This window comes from Perognathus longimembris, chromosome 7 (assembly GCF_023159225.1).
Source record: "Perognathus longimembris pacificus isolate PPM17 chromosome 7, ASM2315922v1, whole genome shotgun sequence".
NCBI lineage: Eukaryota > Metazoa > Chordata > Mammalia > Rodentia > Heteromyidae > Perognathus > Perognathus longimembris.
Window position 1 is genome coordinate 46348279 of NC_063167.1, and position 18494 is coordinate 46366772.

At 37.6% G+C, this 18494-nt stretch overlaps 1 protein-coding gene across 19 annotated transcripts in view; it reads left to right on the forward strand.

Moving 5' to 3' along the window:
• Positions 1–18494, forward strand: part of Sgip1 (SH3GL interacting endocytic adaptor 1) — a 180586-nt gene that overhangs the window by 105121 nt on the left and 56971 nt on the right. For 12 of the 19 annotated variants that reach the window (XM_048351505.1, XM_048351504.1, XM_048351510.1 and 9 more), the window contains 4 exons: positions 10865–10876; positions 14587–14611; positions 15517–15568; positions 17160–17245. In XM_048351505.1, coding sequence (XP_048207462.1) covers positions 10865–10876; positions 14587–14611; positions 15517–15568; positions 17160–17245 — 175 coding nt within the window. The remainder of the gene's footprint in view (positions 1–10864; positions 10877–14586; positions 14612–15516; positions 15569–17159; positions 17246–18494) is intronic. The other 7 variants (XM_048351519.1, XM_048351520.1, XM_048351507.1 and 4 more) reach the window with 1 other exon arrangement.

Consider the following 18494-nt stretch of genomic DNA (forward strand, 5'->3'; position numbering starts at 1 on the left):
CTTCTTTAGATTTTAGTGTTTATAATGGCCTTTATCATCTCCGTTGGTGATAATTAAAATGACTTCTAATTGCAACCTACCATAGAAAAGAACATTGCAGGTGAATTTTTATTTTCCACTCATTTTGTATCTTAATACATATTCCTAAAAAGAGAAGTATGAAATAAAATTGTCTTCCCCTTCTACAATGGGGGAATTATACATTTTTAAACTTATATATGAACTGTGATTTCTAGTAATGGGGATATTTTAGTTATTTTATTTTTTGCCAGTCCTGGAGCTTGAACTCAGGTCTAGAGCACTGTCCCTGGCTTCTTTTTGCTCAAGGCTAGCACTCTAGCTCTTAAGCCACAGCACCACTTCTGGCTTTTTCTATATGTGTGGTGATAGGCAATCTAACCCAGGGCTTCATGTATGTGAGGCAAGCACTCTGCCACTAGGCCATATTCCCAGCCCAATGGGGACAATTTAAATATGCACATTTTTTACTTTTAAGATGCCATCTTTCAAATCATTTATCACTTACTGAATATTTATAGCTATAAAAATCTATGTATGTACCAGAATCCAGTTTATATTCACTTTTCTGGAAAGTGTAATAAATTTAGTGGACATTTGTAAGCTACCTGGGGAAATGATAGAAGGAAAGTTCACAGGACTAAGTGATCAAATATACATAGAAGCCAACTGAGCAGGTCAGTCTCAAAAACAGTAGATTCTTTTTCTGGGAGCTTGTTGAATCTAGAAATGTTCTGGCTCAAAAAGAACATGGATATCTAGGTCATCATCTGGATATTCCTTCAACCCAACATGCTGCTGAGGATACACCAAGAATAGTAACCCTGAGTTGGGTGGGCACTTCAATGCCTGCAGGCAAACTAAGAACATCACCAGGGTCTGGTTATTGATTCCACACTTGTGGAACATTGGGCTACTTTAACAGAAACCAAATTAATACTAGCCTAAACAAAATACATTATTGGTCTCTTACACACACTCATCAAAGTCAAGGCTAGTAGGCAGACTGGAGGGTGATAATTTCCAAGTACTTTATAAACCCTTTGAAGCTCTGAAGCCCACCTTAAAGACATTCTTTCCAGTGAGTCATCTTATAGATAGTCCTTCCTATAACACTTCAAGCATCATCTCTCATCATGAGTGTCTCTCTTGAGAAGAGAGAACAACTTGCCAGGTCTGACTTTAAATATTACTGCATCATATGTGATTTCTAACTTACTAAAATTCTCTCATTTTATATTCTGATGCCATGCACCTTTGTTTTGAGTGTTGACTTTCCATGTCAGCATTGCATTGTTATCATGCCTTCTGCTTTAGAACTGCCCGGTCATAATCAAAAAGATGAAAGGAGCTTCATCATTAGGAGGCATCAGAGCGGTGGTGAAGGTCCCATTTTACAGGAATGTTGACCGAGAAAGATCGATAGACTTCTGAAGGTGGTTAAGGTGAAGCCTACTCTCTACTCTCTACTTCCTTTCTGCCTAGTTAAAAATAAGGTGTATTTTCTCGTCTACAAAGTTAGGGTCTATACTATTTTTCTGTACCCTCTCAGCTCATTCTGCCATGTATTCTGCCCTCATGGTCTCTGTGAGAGGCTCACTGTCCTATGGACAGATAAAATGAGTAGCCAGAGAACCAAAAAAAAAAAAAATTTGCTTTTCCTTCGAATCACAAGTGCAATTAGGAAGAACACAAGCTTTTGAGGGGTTCGTTAGAGATTTTTGTTTTGTCTTTCGGCAATGCTGAGGTTTAGACTCGGGCCTTATACTTGCTAGGCAGATGTTCTTCCCTTCAACCATGCCTCCAGCTTGATTCTGTATCCTCTTATCTGTGTGTCTCAAGCAAGGCCTTAACTCCAAGCCTCCATCACGTCTGTAAAATGAGATCAATAGTAAATATGTTAGAATGACAAGAGGTGATGAAATGTACTGCGCTCCTTGTTCCCATCACCCAGTTTCGGAGCATGCGCATTCCATTCCCATTCAGCTGCGCTTGCCTTTTCCTGCACTTGAAAGATTTGTGGGATGCAGAAGGGAAATAAAAATAGCGAAGGAGGACTTGAGCAAAGTCAAGCTGAGGACTCATAGAAAAGATGAGAGAGTAGGAGGCATCCTATCTGGCATGTAGGCTATTGCCTCCTCCCCGCCCTCTGGAATGCTCAGTGGTAGAAGGAATGAAAGAACTGACAGTAGGTTATTAGGAAAAAACTAAGTTTAATCTTTTCCTGAAGAGTAATAATCCATAATGGAGGGGGGTGGGTAAGAGCGCTGGTACTGTGGCATGTTCCAAGTAGCCCACCTACCCTCCCACCATCAAATTAGCCTGCCAAAGAGCACTGTCCATAAATTTGCTGCTGCTTGGTAACACCACCCCCTATCCTATCCTCACTTTGGCAGAAGGTTCAGCACCCCGTGGAGTTCGCTAAAAACAAGGAGTCATCAATGGGGGTAATGTGCCTCTTTCTCCTACACACTAGCATTTGAACACAGAATAGGGCAGGCAGAAGCCTAAGTGCAAAGCTCAGATGGCCTCTGCAGGAAACTGGAAGGCAGAGGCTCCACTGGCTTTCTGTGTACCCAGAAAACTCCATAGACCAGATGTGATTTAGGTCCAGGGATCTCAGACCTCGAGTACATGAGTGTCCTCTCCCCTCCTCCACTCTGCAGACATTGCCAGTAGATTCCAGGTGTGCTTTGAGAATCTAGGCAGAACTGCAAGCAATTCTAATCAAATTCATCCAGAATTGGCAGCTAAGACAAAACATTTTCTGAGACTCATAGAGAAAGGTAGATTTAAAAAAAAAAACTGGTGGGAATTTTCTTTTTCAAAATCTGTTCTTCTCTACATTTTAATAAATGGGGGACTGTGAGCAGAATGGGTTTTGTGTTAAAAGTGTATTGGGTCTTTCCTTCATTACTAAATTTTTTTTCCTTGAGAATTTTCTGCTACTTCTATTCCTGACCTTTAAAAATCACTACATCAGGTTTCCAAACCTCTCATGCCTCCTCTACTTTAGTAAGAAAAAAAATCCCCAAGGTTTTATATATTGTGATTCCCTCAAAAAATGAGGAAAAGATTCAGTGTTTGATCTGGAGCACATCAGTCATCACTTCTCCAGTTAATGTATGTTAAATCCACTGCATGGTACTTGGTTTCCCTGTGATGAGCATAAAGGTCTTATTTTCCTTGCATAACACCCATTGTTTTGTGTGTGTTGGTACTGCTGACGCTGAGCTTCCTTCGCCCAATGGTAGTGCTCTACCACTTGAGCCACAGCTCCACTTCTGACATTTTTGTGATTAATTAGAGAAAGAGAGAGAACAAAAAATGTAATTTTGGGTTTAGAGGGGGTTGTTGTTGTTAATCTTCGCAACAATCCTAGAAGGTAGCAATTATCTCTGTTTTAAAAAGTAGAAAGTTGGAGCCCATGGTGACTTGCCAAAGACACTAGAGATTAAGAGATTGAACTGATTTGAGTGTTTTATAGTACTTTTTACTTTATTGAGTACTTTATTGCTCCTCCTTCTACCATTGATTTTAACCCAAAATTGATTTTGTCCATTGAGTGAGGGAAAAATGAAAGCAATTTCATTTTCATAGTTACCCAGGGTCTGCATCTGAAAGTGGCATCAAGGACACCACCCCACCCCCTTCAGACTCTTATTCTAAAGCATTCATGTTTTCTCATCAAGAAATTTCACCTGGGAGATCTAGGCATATAATTCTACACTAATGTTTCTGTAAAGCCCTGCCATTTCCTTGGAGCTTTTCTAATGCATGTTAGCACCTAAGGTCACTAATGGGCAGAGAAATTAACAATTAAGTAGGTGTAAGTGAAATATTTATAGGCACTGGTGAACTGGAACCATTACAAATGGGGCCACATGCCTTGAGCCATTTATAATTCAGCCTTATTTTAGAGAGAAATTCATCTTTCTATATTTAAGAAAACACATGATTCAAACATTTGTGTGATGTTTTTAATAGCCCCCAAAATGGAATGCATAAACATGAGTGCTTATTTTGTAGCTAGCTCTATGCTTGGGTCTAGAGAGAGTTCATTTAAAACCATTTCTGTGAGTAAATAACCAAGTAAAGACATCTAAATAATACAGAACAAAACAAGAATGACAAAAAAATAATTTACTAGAAATGTGTACCTTTGTTTTCCCTAAAGCTAATAAATGCCAAGGAAATAGACTTTCAATATTTACTATTTTGAACAAAATTTTAAAAAGAATGTGCTACAATCAAACAAGGGAATGGAACAACATAAATCTGACTGGGAGTCATGGGAAAAGTCTCATGAAAAAAAAATGTAGCTGGCCTTGAAGAATGAATAAACTTTTGACAGGGAGAAAGCCTTGAAAGGCAGAGAAAGTGTGAGGAAGAGTTGGGGAAGCCTTACAGGTACCTGGAATAGTCAGGAAGCATCAGGGAGAGTGTGGAGCTATGTGCAAGCTACATGCAAGACAGTAGGGGAAGATGAGGAGGGACAGTCAGCTGAAGTCTATGATTAGGCATTAAGTGTAGGGAATGAAGTTTACATTCAATTCTCACTTTGAAGGACACAGTAATATATTCAATTCACTATATGGCAATTTAGGAATAGTGTGAAGAATAATTTAGAAGATGAAACTGGAAGTGGGATCATAGGCTAGGAGGCTCGTGGAGCATTATTATCAACAAGAGGTGACAAGGCCTTTCCTCAGTCATTGCTAAAGAAATAAGTCAGTTTCCTAAGGGATCAGTGCCCATTCACCAGGGAAAGAATGTGAATTGTCCATGCAGGGTATGGAAAAATAAAACATAGGGTCAAAGAATGGATGGTTCTACTAAGGGTGACAGGAAAAGATGTTAACCCAAAATGAGATTAGAGTTTCTGGGAGAAAAAAAAAATCATGTTATACTTTCGTAATCATCCCTGGCTATAATATATCAATGTCATTTTCCAGCTCTTCCAATATTACAAACTAACTTCTATTTTCAAGGGACAAATTTACCTGATAAATGTAAGCCATTCGAAAGAAAGCTTAGAATGTGTCCCAGTGGAAACCATACCCAGGCCTTATGAGGCTAAACCGTGTGTGTGTGTGTGTGTGTGTGTGTGTGTGTGTGTGTGTGTGTGTTTTCTCTGATCCTAATTTTAAACTGAGGGCTTAGGCTCTGTCCCATAACTTCTTCCACTCACAGCTAGTGCTATGCCACTTGAGCCACATCTCCATTTTTGGCTTTTTTAGTAGTTATTTGGAGGGGAGATAAGAGTCTCATGGCTGTTCCTGCTTCGACTAGCGTTGAAGCACAATCCTCAGGTATCAGCCTCCTGAGTAGCTAGGATTACAGGCATGAGACACCTGCCTCTGTCTTGAAAAAAACAGATTTGGAAACAACTATATCAAATACATACAGGAAGGATTTATAGAAGGTATGCCTTGCAGAGCTGCTGTAAGTGAGTCCTTCTTGGGCTTGAGCATTTCTTCTGGAAGATTCATGCCATTTTTCTCAATTTGTCTTTATTTATTTTTTCTCCCTATGCTTTCGCTTTTAGAGGAAAAGTCCGGTAAGAAATAAGTCATTTCCATGTTTTGACCAAACGTGTATTCTGCTCATTTTCATCATCTGCATATATAATGACTGCCTGTGTTTAACACCTAAACAAGGTTTTGGATTTTAAAAACAAACCTTTGTGAAACAGGACAAGGTCTAATTATGCCACACGAGAAAAAACAGAAGTTGGTTGCTAAGTGATTTTGCAACCCTGTTATTAAGGGCTGCAGGGTAATTTTATAAACATTCACCTGAGCCTCAATCATTTCAAGATGTAAAATATTGCAGCTTGCACTTGAATTAGTTAAGCTGCATATACATACTATGAGCTAGACAAACATTTCCTAAGTTAAAATTTTGTTGAACGTACAGCCCTGTAGTTTCCTGAATGCTGGGAACTGGGAAAGGGGTGCTCTATAGGACTTTTTTCTTAGGATTTTTTATTGTTGTATTTATGTGTTTTGTAATAGTAAATCAAAATATTCTTTACTATAATCATTAGAAACTGAACAAGGGACCTTTATATAGTGTAAATCATCTCCTGAATGATTTTGCTTTCAGTCACCACAAAACTAATCTAATATACCTATATATGTTATTTAACATAGAACAACTCTGGCGTGGCAAGGATGGGGGGGTGGGATAAATGATGTTCATTTCCCAGTTGCCTGGTTTGTTTTGGGAGCATGTTCCCAGAAGGTTCCATGCCTGGGCCGACAGAGGTAACTCCTGCTATAAAATAGTAACATGTTTTCTTGTTAACAAGCACCAAAATGTGGTCAGTTTGTTCTACTTAGCTCACCTAAGTGGATGCTGTAAAAAAGAAAGGGCTCCTTATCCTGCCCATTGACCCAGTCCTGTCAGCCAGCACCACAGGAAGAAGCTGCACTTGAACAAAATCTTTACATGTAAGCAGGAAAGAGCAGTGGAAGACACAAAACAAAACATGGGATCCAAATATTTTTTTAATGTGGGCCCAGGTCTTTTTGCTCCCAAAAAAGAAAGATTGTATTTATAATTATTCTAATTTCTTGTAACTGAGCATCAATTGTGTTTCACATGCAATGGAGCGTACTGGTACTATTTAGTAGCCTTTCCTTTTATGTTGCCAATATCCTATATTCTCCTTGACCCTGGATCATTCTCTGAATGAACCAACTGTAGCTCTACCAAATCCTGAAATTTGCCTGTGGTACTTTTGTAAATCTCTGTTCCTCATTAGATTTTCTTACAGTTGGCCTTACAGTAATCTTAGCATCAAGTATAACTTTTCATTTTCACTTATGTGTCTTCAATAACATCTTCCTCTCACCCTATTGCCTCATTTTTCCTTGGATATGTCCAGCTTGTTGTTTCTGCTGTCTGGTCACCTCTGAATGATATGTTGGTTAGAAGCAGGTTCAATGTTTCATTTCCTACATGGAGTTTCAGATGATCATTGGAACATGTAGGATTTGATATAGCAGATACACTCTGTGACTAAACTAATGATGTATAGGAACAAATTTAAATATGGACAAGGTGGATGGGCAAATAGGATACTTACCAGATAGCGTATTTTTACTCTAAAGCATTTACAAACAAATAAGAAGCTAGGAATGGTAGCTCATGCCTGAATCCTAGCTACTTAGGAAACCGAGATTGCTGAGATCAAATTTCAAGTCCAGCTCAGATAGAAAAGTTCAAGGGACTACTCAATAAAAATGCTGTGACATACATTTTTAACCTACCTAGTAGGAAGCTATGTCCACATAGTAGGCATTGTTCAAGCACATGCTTAAGTAGAAAGCAGAAGTTACCAGCAGAAAATATGACTGGAGGCATGATTCATTGGTTAGAATACCTGCCTAGCAAGCATGAGTTCAAACACTGGTACCATGGAATAAAAGAAGAAATCAAAATAGTAATGTTGGCAAGGATCGTAATAATAATTATGATGCTAATACATTCTACTTTTCTATAACCTGAATGGCATAATTTACTGTGACTAGACTTCATGAAAATGGTTGATACTTTGCAGTTCATCACTCCTTTTTCTATTTCCTTATAGCACTGAATTTAGCAAATGAAGGTATTTTTAAAACTTCAAAATCTAAAATACGGATTAGTGAATTTGACAAGCAAGACAGGTGATGTTTGGTTATATCTTACAAGTCTCTCAAAAATTTACCAACATTGAGAAAGACAAGGGATTCATTTGTTTGGGGTGAAGGTCAGGGACGAGCTCTTGTTGAATGCACATTAAAGAGACTGAGCCCTGGGTTTCATCTCCAGCATTAAAAAAAAAAAAAAAAAAACTTGGAGAATTCTTTAACTGAATTTAAAGTAATAACATGACACAAAAAATAACAAAACACATCTAGGGTTTGATGTAACAACCCTGGAAATTATACATGCATAGCATAGGTAACTGTTTTCTTTTAGGGAGGCATATTCATATTGAAATTTGAATACAATTTGAAACAAACATATTCTACCCAAAGATTTTCATTGTAATGACCAACACAGATTAGCAGTGCTTTCCCAGTTTGAAAATAGCTTAAAAGCATAAAGTCAGAATTTTCTCTAAGAGATGAGGAACAAATTAAATTCCTAAACCTTTTACAGAATACACTGGATGAATGAAAGTTACATTAGTGTTTAATTAGGAATGGAGGGAATTTGATCAGAACATAAATAGACCAATTGCAAAGTCTGTTTGAATAATCAGGCAGCAGATATGATGTGATACAAATGCCTATAATCAGAGACAAATTGGCCTCCTACAGACTCTAAACAACTGAATAACATGTTTTATTTGGCTGTGCAGTTGAAAACAAAGCTGGAATTTAACAAGGAGAACATACCAAAATTGTAAAAGAACAACTGGATGTTGATTTTTCTCTGAAGACCTAGCCCTGGCAGGCTAAGACCTGCAGAGCAGACATAGTAGTCACTCTTCAGAACTTCATGGCTGATATCTACCCTGACTCCCTGACTTCTGATATCTACCCTGACTTCTACCCACAAGCCCCTGGATGTAGATCTTTTATAATATAGAATTATCAAGACCCGATACTGAATTTAGTCTTCTACTTGGATGAAATTTCTATATACTGATAGAATAAAAGCAGAATGCTAAATACCTTCCAAGTCTTGAGAAATGATAGGAGAAAGAATAAAATACTTTTAATGGGCAAAGAGCTTGCCTCCTGGATGGCAATAATTTTACTGGCCTTTTTTGTCCAGTAGAGTTGTTCAGTGGTGATACTGTATATACAGGTTTCCATTTGACTTCTGGAAATATATTTCTTTTGAAGGATTCAGGTGACTCTTAATTACAGACCATGAGACTTTCTATGCCTGTGTTTTTCTCAGCTTAGCTCTGAGCTGTGTCTTTGGATTCTTGTTAATGTCAATGGCTAGTCCCTGATGAAAAAAAATTTCAAATGAATTTTTCAAAAGGTTATCAAATAGAGTTGTTGTAGCAGGATAAATGTAATCATGAGCTACTGATTTAAAATGGGTTTTGAACTCATTGGGAACCAAGAGATGACTTAATTTGAATATATGAAATTACTTTGAAAGATATTTTGTATAATTTTGATAGACAAATTTTCTCATGTTTAAGGAGTCTACATCTGTATGCTTATGTCTGCATTTTATTTTGTATTATTTCTCATGATCTTCTGTTGGTAGAACTATGTCACTTTTAATTTCTTATTGGCTATATTTTAAATATTTGTGACCAAATGTCCTTTTTATTTTTTCTAATTTGATTTAACTTGTAACTAGGCACACAGAAAGGTTTATAAGAAAGATAGAATCAATATGAAGCCGTAGATGCAAAAAAAACAATAAAGTCTAAAATCTGAGAATTATGATTTGAAGCCAACCCAGGAAGGAAAGTTGATAAAACTTATCTCCAATTAACTGCCTAAACACCAGCACTGGAGCCTTGAGTAAGAACAGCACAGGGCTAGCACCCAGACCATAATTTCAAGCCCAATGATTGACAAAAAAAAGTCTAAACTATTATAAAGAAATTAAAGTATATCTAGAGTCCTAGCTACTTACGAAACTGGTCTGGGAAATAAATTCCCGGATGTTAGTCATAATGGTTCTCTGCTTGAACAACAATATCATACTTACTATCATAGAAAGACTGGAAGAATGAGAGATCAGAAATCTAAATTCCATCTCTGGTTCTACTAATTCAGTAGCTATATAGATATCCAAGGAGTCTTCTAGGGTATAAGAGGACACCCATTTGTGAGTTGGAGAGAATGCCCACTCTTCATTTGAGTTCCTGGCCTCTGTTGATGAAGTTATCCTCTGAGGAATTCTGCATCAGCCCACATCCTGAAAGGGACATGCTGGACATCTCCTTCCACACTCACCTCTTAAACATTCCTATTACAGACAAAGATGCTAAACAGTAAGAGCAATCAGATATTGATGGGGAACATTTGTAGCAGCCATCATCTGTGTTGGAGTAAAAGAAAGAAGTCATCGTATGATTGTTTGCAGTGTTTTTTAGACACCATCTATTCAAGCAGCTTTCATTGTTCTTCGTTGTCCCTATCATATGCGTATCCATTGGTAGAGGCTGCCCAACTCACCAGGCCACCCACAGATTTTTTTTTTTCTAATCTCAGAATCACACATTCTAAGGAACACTAAATAGAAAATGCATGGTGGAGTTGGTTGGGAAAGATGGAAGAAAATCATGAAAGGGTTGACCTTGCTCAAGATGAATTGTACTCATAACCTGACATGTTGAATTAAAACATAGCTGTATAACGACTTTAAATTTTTTTTATTTTTTTTGAAAAGAAAATCCAAAGAAAAGGGCTGTTTAATTCCCATTGACAATTTTGAAATTCCTTTTAGGCCTTAGTTATGTGGGAAATGCAACATATCTATCATTCTTACAAATACCTGTAGCACAGGGAGACAATTGTCCCTATATTACCTATTCTCTAGGCATATTCCTCCCGCCCCCCCCCCCCCGTAATATGGAGAAAAACTCCTGTGACAAGACATTAAAAGCTACCAATAAAGATTGCATGCATTTCTTCCTGTTGTCAGGCATTCACATTAGCAAAGCCATATTACACAACAGTTCCTCTTCAAGATTCTTCAGAGTTTATTGTGGCTTAAATAATCCCCAGTCACAATAATGCCATATTCCTCTGGCTTGATCATGTGGAGTGCATGTTTGATAGCTGTTTTGCAGTCTTTTCTCACCCAAGCCTGTTGACTGATCCATCATTCTCTGACTAGGTGTCTGTTCTCTCTTCCTTTTTGCTGATCACAGAGGCGCAGCCCGGTAAGAACTCTCAACATTTTTACCTTAAACATGTTTAGTGAAAATGGCTGCCCAGACAAGATGGGCATGTTGGTTTCCTGTTATGTTTATGATAATCCAGTATAAATGAGACAAGTGCATTAGACTTACCGGTTGGAAGCTTCTGGGTCTCTTAAGAGTCAGGAAAGTATTTTAGAATTGTCAGAGCACTTTTCCATAGCAGACTAAAAGAATACATGGAACTGCTATTTCTATACCTGAAGAATGTATATAGATGTGTGTGTGTGTGTGTGTGTGTGTGTGTGTGTGTGTGTGTGTACAGGACTACAGATGGGTCAGAAAATACCATAAATGTTCATAGATGTTATGTTCAAGATAATAGAAGGAGGAGTAGAAAAAGAAGAACAACAAAGAAAGAATCTATTTTATGCCATATTGTTTAAAGCCTTAGATCATATACTGGTCAGTATATACTGATATAGGCTTAAATTTTCAATCTTGAGAAGGGAAAAAGTAAGTACTTCTGGTCTATCACAGAATTTTAAATTTCATAACTAAAAACAGTAGACAAGTTTTAGCAAGGTACATCCATGGAGGTTTTTACTACCATTGATGAATCCTTAGTAAAATCTGTCTTTTTCCTCAAAACAAGGAATAATTGCTGTGTTTGAAATAATCCTGTCTACTTAGTCCGTTAAATAGACTATTTGAAACTAAAAACATTATTCTTTGAAATATTCTAGGCCTGTGCCAAATCATAACCTGTTACTGTGTGAGGCAGATATTCAGCCCCAGGTGACAATTTGGTCATTCTCTATTTAAATAAAATAGCTGTGTTTGGAAGATGGTGCCTTCAGAAACTGCTATTTAGGTGTGATGATTCTAACCAAGCTGTTGGGTGACATTGTGGATTATGACCTCTTACTCTCAGAGTGAATTGATTAGTTCAAAATGAACCCTATGATTCACAACAAAATGACTCACAATTAGCAAAAGCGCACCAGTCACTCGGATAGGAGCCCTTGAAGGTTTGCAATTCAAGAGGATCCTTTCCTGAATGTGGGCTGTGCCTCTGACATTGCTTAACCTTGATCCAGATTGGTTATGCTACAGTAACAGAGTCATCAAAGACCTATATGATGCCTCCAGCAGACACTGGAACTTTCTTTTCTGTTGCTGTTCACCATTTGAATATATACTCTTTCTCAATTGTTTTTTTCTTTATACTTTCTGAACAACAGAATTTTCTTGCATATTTCTTTTGTGCTTGGCTTACATTGTGCTAATTCATTCATGGGGGATATTTGAGAGAAATGTTACAAGTACTTCTTCATTGCCTTTCAATAATGAATAGCTGTTCAATTAATTGACACACCTAAGAAAGGATGCATACAAAAGAAGCTTTTTACCTTTCTTGACTATGTGGCTGTTACATTCTTTTGTTATTGTTTGTTTTGTTCCAGTTATGAGGCTTGCACTCAGGGCTTGGGAGCTGTTCCTGAGCTCTTTGGCTCAAAACCAGTGCACTACCACTTGAGCCACAGCTTCACCTCTGACTTTTTGGTGGTTAATTAAAGTTAAAAATCTTACAGACTTTCCTGCCTGGACTAGCTTCAAATCATGATCCTCAGATCTCAACCTCCTGTGTAGCTAGGATTAGAGGCATGAAGCACAGGTGCCCTGCAAGGTATTACATTTTTTTAATAAAAATGAGTAGACATAACAATAAAACATCAGCCCTAGCGTCTCCTAACATCTGGATTTCAGTTGTCACAATATTGGTGACCATGTTTTCTCAATGCCAGTTTATTCATCTGTGACAGTGTAAAATAAAACCTTTGTGTCAATTCCCTTAGACCATATTAATACAGTACTGTCTGTGGGTTCATAGAGCAGAGCCCATTAGGAGATTTAAATGATCATATTCATCAGAAAGTGTTGCTAATAAATCTCTATCTGACACACATAGTAAGGAGAACCAGATTCAATTTTTTTGAATAATTATTTATTGTCAACATGATGTACAGAGGGCTTACAGTTTCATAGGTAAGGCAGTTGGTACATTTCTTGTACAATTTGTTACCTCCTCCCTCATTCCCCCTCCCCCTCCCCCTTTCCCTCTCCCCCCCACCCCCCATGAGTTGTTCAGTTGATTTACACCAAATGGTTTTGTAAGTATTGCTTTTGGAGTCATTTGTCTTTTTATCCTTTGTCTCTCGATTTTGATATTTCCTTTCCCTTCCCTAGCTCTAATATCAACAGATTCAATTTTTATGCAAGCAAGCCAGAAAGTGCAGTTTGAGAAATTAAGCCAGCCACTTGAAAGGATCTAAATAAAAGAAAACACATAAATAACCCCTAATGGACCTATACTGATTCAAATTGCTCCTTTATCATAAACAAGTACAAAGTAGAACTGAAATTTCTGGTATATTCTGGAAAAAGGAACAAAGTTTCTAATAGTTCTATTACAGAAGTGCTAAATCTTGTTGAATTGTGAATGTTATAATCAGACAATGTAAAACATAGTGACAACGTAGAGAAAGTATGTTTGCCAGCAGTGCATTCATGGTCATACCCTTTGGAATTCTTCCTTACACTGACATCTTCCCTGCCTTCAGTGATGCCCATCATCTTAAGGCAGGTCATGCCCTTCCTCATGAGGAGACTGCCCCAGGTGTCTTCTTTTCTGGAGTACTCCATACTAAGAACCTTTGCAACTTTCATGTAATTTTAATTAAATGTTATCGGTTCTTCTACTATCTGAACAATTTCATGGAAAGATATTGTACATCTAGAGGAGATATGTTCTTATTATTCCTGTCAGGGTTATTTGCATTCCAATAGTATTATAATTCCTTGGGTTAAGTGACTCCTGGTTGCTGATAGGTGGCCTGGTAGCCAGCAAGTGGAAGAAATTGGAGGGGAAGGTAGAAGGGATTCCTTAGCTTCCGGAATAAAATGGTCCATTCAATGGCAGGTAGTCACAAGCCTTCCTTTCCTTTAACACCTGCCACTTTTGTCTTTTTAATCTCATTGTTAACTTTTATCTTTTTAATCCCATTGTTATTTCTACTAGGGACTAGGGACCCTCCCCTGACCAGGAACAGATAATATTTCTAAGAACATTCTAGAATTTTCAAACACCAAATACATATTAAACTTGTGTTTAACTTTTTATCTGCTAGTGTTCAAGAAAGTTCTTTTGTTGTTTTTTTTTTTTTTTTTGCCAGTCCTGGGCCTTGGACTCAGGACCTGAGCACTGTCCCTGGCTTCTTCCCGCTCGAGGCTAGCACTCTGCCACTTGAGCCACAGCGCCGCTTCTGGCCGTTTTCTGTATATGTGGTGCTGGGGAATGGAACCTTGGGCCTCGTGTATCCGAGGCAGGCACTCTTGCCGCTAGGCTATAACCCCAGCCCATGAAAGTTCTTATTTTTAATAGACTAGGTAATATTTGTTTTTAATTTATCAAAGCTAACCAGGTAAGGGGTTTTGTCATAGGCTGATTTAGGATTTACTATTCCTTTCTCTCTATCCCCTTTGAGTAAAAGGAAAAGTTGATTTATGTTTGTGGGTCTACAAATTCCAACTTCAATGCACTTCTAAGTCAAATCTCATTCTCCCCATCTGCATATCTTTAAGTTCAGTTTAATTGCAATGACAGAAATAATACATATTGTACATAACATATATGTGGTCTTAAGCCTTATAGTGTCTATTTCTAATTCTAGGGTGCAATTAAAAGGAACTTATCCAGTAAGTATATCTTAGCTACCAGAAATAGAGTACAGTTTCAAGCAAGAAATAGTTCCTTGGATCTCGGAGCATATATGCATATGAATTATATACTACTCTTGGACCTGAATTTTGAGGCTTACTTTTCTTTTTTTACTTTTACAGCAAAGGATTCTTGTTATGATAAGAGTATCTATGAATAATCCATGTTTAAAGTCTGGGGAAAAGCATTATTATTTTCTCCCTATATCTGTCAGCTCTTGCTGTATCATTTCAGTATCAAAGTTAATTTAATCAAATAAGTGTTTCTTAATACAGGAGGGGAGAGAAGGGAAGGAAGAAATAAAGGTAGATGTGATTTACCCATTATCATGTTGTTTAATATGAAAATTTCAACCAAGATGATAGGGTCTAGTTATGATACATATAAAGTGTGAAATTAAATTTCTCTAGATTTTTCTATTCTGCATACAACGCAATCTAGGGAAATCTAAATTTATGTTCCCCAGTTACAGTTTCAACATCTTCTTGGCATTCTCAGGAAAATAAAAGGCAGAGAATGTTAGATTCCCATGCTATGTGCACATGGCCTGGCTTATTCTTCTATGATAATTGAGAGACAGAAAAGCCAAGGCAGCAGACATCTGAGAACTGGCATGTGATTCCACTAAGCTCATCAGGGTGCTGTGTTTCTATTTGATGGCTTGTTTGAGGTAGCTCCTTGGTTAATGAAGTTTTACAAATGCCAGAGGGGAAAAAGCCACTTAGTATGCCAAATATATGTTTGTCTCCTTGCCAGAGAAGAGGGTTTGAGTTGTTGATTGCTGAGGCTTAAATCTCTAAGTAGTCCCAAACATAGTTCATTTGACACACCAGGAGGGACTGGTAAAAATACACCTAAAAAGGCCTTTTGTCCTGTGCATCAGGTGAAGAAGTAGCAAGACCCAGGCGTTCAACTCCAACTCCAGAACTTATAAGGTGAGCATAAAAGATACTGGTTGTGTTTTGTGTAAGGCATCATGAATAATTCAGCAAATACCTTTTGGGTTAAATTTGTGGCTCATGATAATGAGGGGCCTACCTATGTCTATGTAAGTCCACAGTATGGTCTAAAGATGTTATCATTTCTCCTAAGTATAGCCCAAGGGAGACTTTTGGGAAAGTAGCCTGCACTTATCCAAAGTAACTGCCCATCACCATGTACAGTCCTCTCACTAAGGAGAAGATCAAAGTTCTGTGTAAGGAGATCTCTTGGTTTCTGGAATGCTGATCTAAGATATAGTCATATTAACTATGAGGAGAAGTGTGTTTAGTTGGATTCAATTTCATGGTGCAGTCTACCTGTCACATACCAAAAGAATCTATTCTTTTGGTGTTTTTTTTCCTTTTAGCAGAATATTTATTTCACAGTATATCTGAAAGGAATATATTCTTTCAGCCTTTTCCTCTCCTCTTTACATTTTACATCTCAGCACACTCAGTAAGCTGAATGAGGGAAATTGAATCTGGAGAAGAAATAGAGAAAGTTACCCAGCCTTTTCTTAAAAATCAGTACAGATTAGTAACTAGGAAGGAGAAAGAAGAAAAGTTTGGCTGAACTCCCCCTATTCCTCTGATATCTCAATATTTGTTCTCTGAGATAGATGTACTGGGTTGGAATGTTAGGAGGTTATAACTAGACCATTGGGTGGGAGAGGCAGGATAAATTAGAAGCTGGACAGCCCAGTTTCTTATTTAAATAAAAAACTTCCTGGGTAATATGTCCCTTGTTAATGGGTTTTAAACTGGGCATAGTGGTCCATACCCGTGATCTCAGCCCTTTGGAGCCAGAAGCAAGAAGATCTAGAGTTTATGGCTAGCTTCCACTACATAGGAAAGACCTGCTTCAAAAGAAAAATAATTAAAATATAAAAGCATGTAAATGTTAACTGGGGCCCAGTGACTTCTGCCTATAATTGTAGCTATTCAGGAGGCTGAGATCCAAAGGATCATGATTTGAAGACAGTCTGGGCTGAAAAGTTCATGAGACACCAACTTCAAAATAATCAACAAAAAGCCAAGCTGGAGGTGTGACTCAAGTGATAGAGAGCTCATCATGCATACATACATGCATACATACATACATACATACGTACATACATACACATATATGTATTATATATTATATATGTATAAATTATAGAGATGTAGATATAATGATACATATAAATGGTTTTGAAAGTTTAGGACAGAAATGAGGTTTGCTACAATCTATTACCTCTGATATTATCTCCTCTAGGTATTGAGAAATATGATAGTTTGAAATATTTTTCTCATTCAGCTAATTTCTGCTGGGCTAGTACCTTGGTCTTCCTGTGAAAACTAGAGATCTTATCTCCTGCCAACTCCAATAATGTATTTTGCATTTTTATATTATTCTTCCTTGACTTACAGAAACCATTTACACACATACATAGGTAAATACACACAATTGTTTAACCAAGAACAATATTGGGAAGCATGTATGTATTTCTTGAGCATTACATTTTGAGCCTTCTCTCTGTAATTTGCCTTACTGTGTGTGATTTAGCAAAAAGCCTCCTGATGATACTGTGGCCCTTGCTCCCCTCTTTGGCCCACCATTAGAATCAGCTTTCGATGGACAGAAGACAGAAGGTAGGGAAGACACTAAGCATCTATAGATTTGTTCTTCTTTTCATTGAACTGCAAGCTATCTAAAGTAAATGGGTATGTTTTAAGGTATATTCCTAATCTATCATGAGACCTCTATGGGAAAGAAAAACTCCAATCTAGATGCTCTGTCAATAATAGAATTTTAGTTTGCACACCTCTGGTATTTTAGGATTATTTCTAGAAATAGCTAATGGCTTACAAGTTCACTCCTCAAAATAGGTCAGTGAGAAGAATAATACAAATCTGCACAAATAGTTATCATGCTTTATGAGACAAACAGCTGTCATGTGAGGTGTTAGCAGGAGCATGAATGGAGTTAGACCTCTGCACCCATAATAGTCACTGACCCCGGGATCTAACTCTTCTGCATTGACTTTCTTTTCCACTTCTTCAGCGGAGGTTTCCATTTGATTGCTGGCTCGGGACATTGAGTGACTTCACTTAGCAACTTGAAATTACCATGCTATGGAGACATACCTTCGTTGTTCCATTGCTGTCAGTCATGTCTATTATTTACTTCTAAACTTGTGTTTAACCTTTAAAATCAGTCATGTTTGTGACTATAAATAAACACTAGGCATAAATTAACCTCTTTATAAAAAGGGATATAACCTGTTCCTGCAATGTATTTACATCCAATGCCTATATATCCATAACTCAATCTGATAATATAGAATGTCTTTATAAAAAGTGATTTGACTTAAGAATGCTAGGGTGCAACAAAACAGTGTCTTTCTAGGACCCATTGGGAGACTTTTCTTAAATAGTAAGGGCACAAACTAGGAAACAATGAGTAGGCTAAACTACAGTAAAACAAAAGTACAAACAAAAAAATCCTCAGAGTCTAATAAATCAAAGAATGGGGTTTTATTTGATTCTTATTACCAGTTGCATAGAAGGACAGGGCAGCTCTTCCCTGCTCCACAGTTACCATCAGTCCTGGGGGCTTGTTCAGCACTCATTCCCTCCCAATCAGAAGGAAGGGGTGGGGGCAGCAAAAAGAACTGACTGCCAGTTGTCCTAAGAGCAAAATCTAGAAGAGATTCTCCCACTGGAGAGAACTGGTGTCATGTGGCTAAAACTCTTAATATGAATAGAGAATGGGTGAAGGAAACAGCTGAAACTCAGCCATACCTGAATAGTTTCAGTGATGTAGTGAGTAAAATACCTTTTCAAATTCCTAATACTCCTTCAGTGATCCCTACACAAATATGACCTTGCAGTGGGGTTA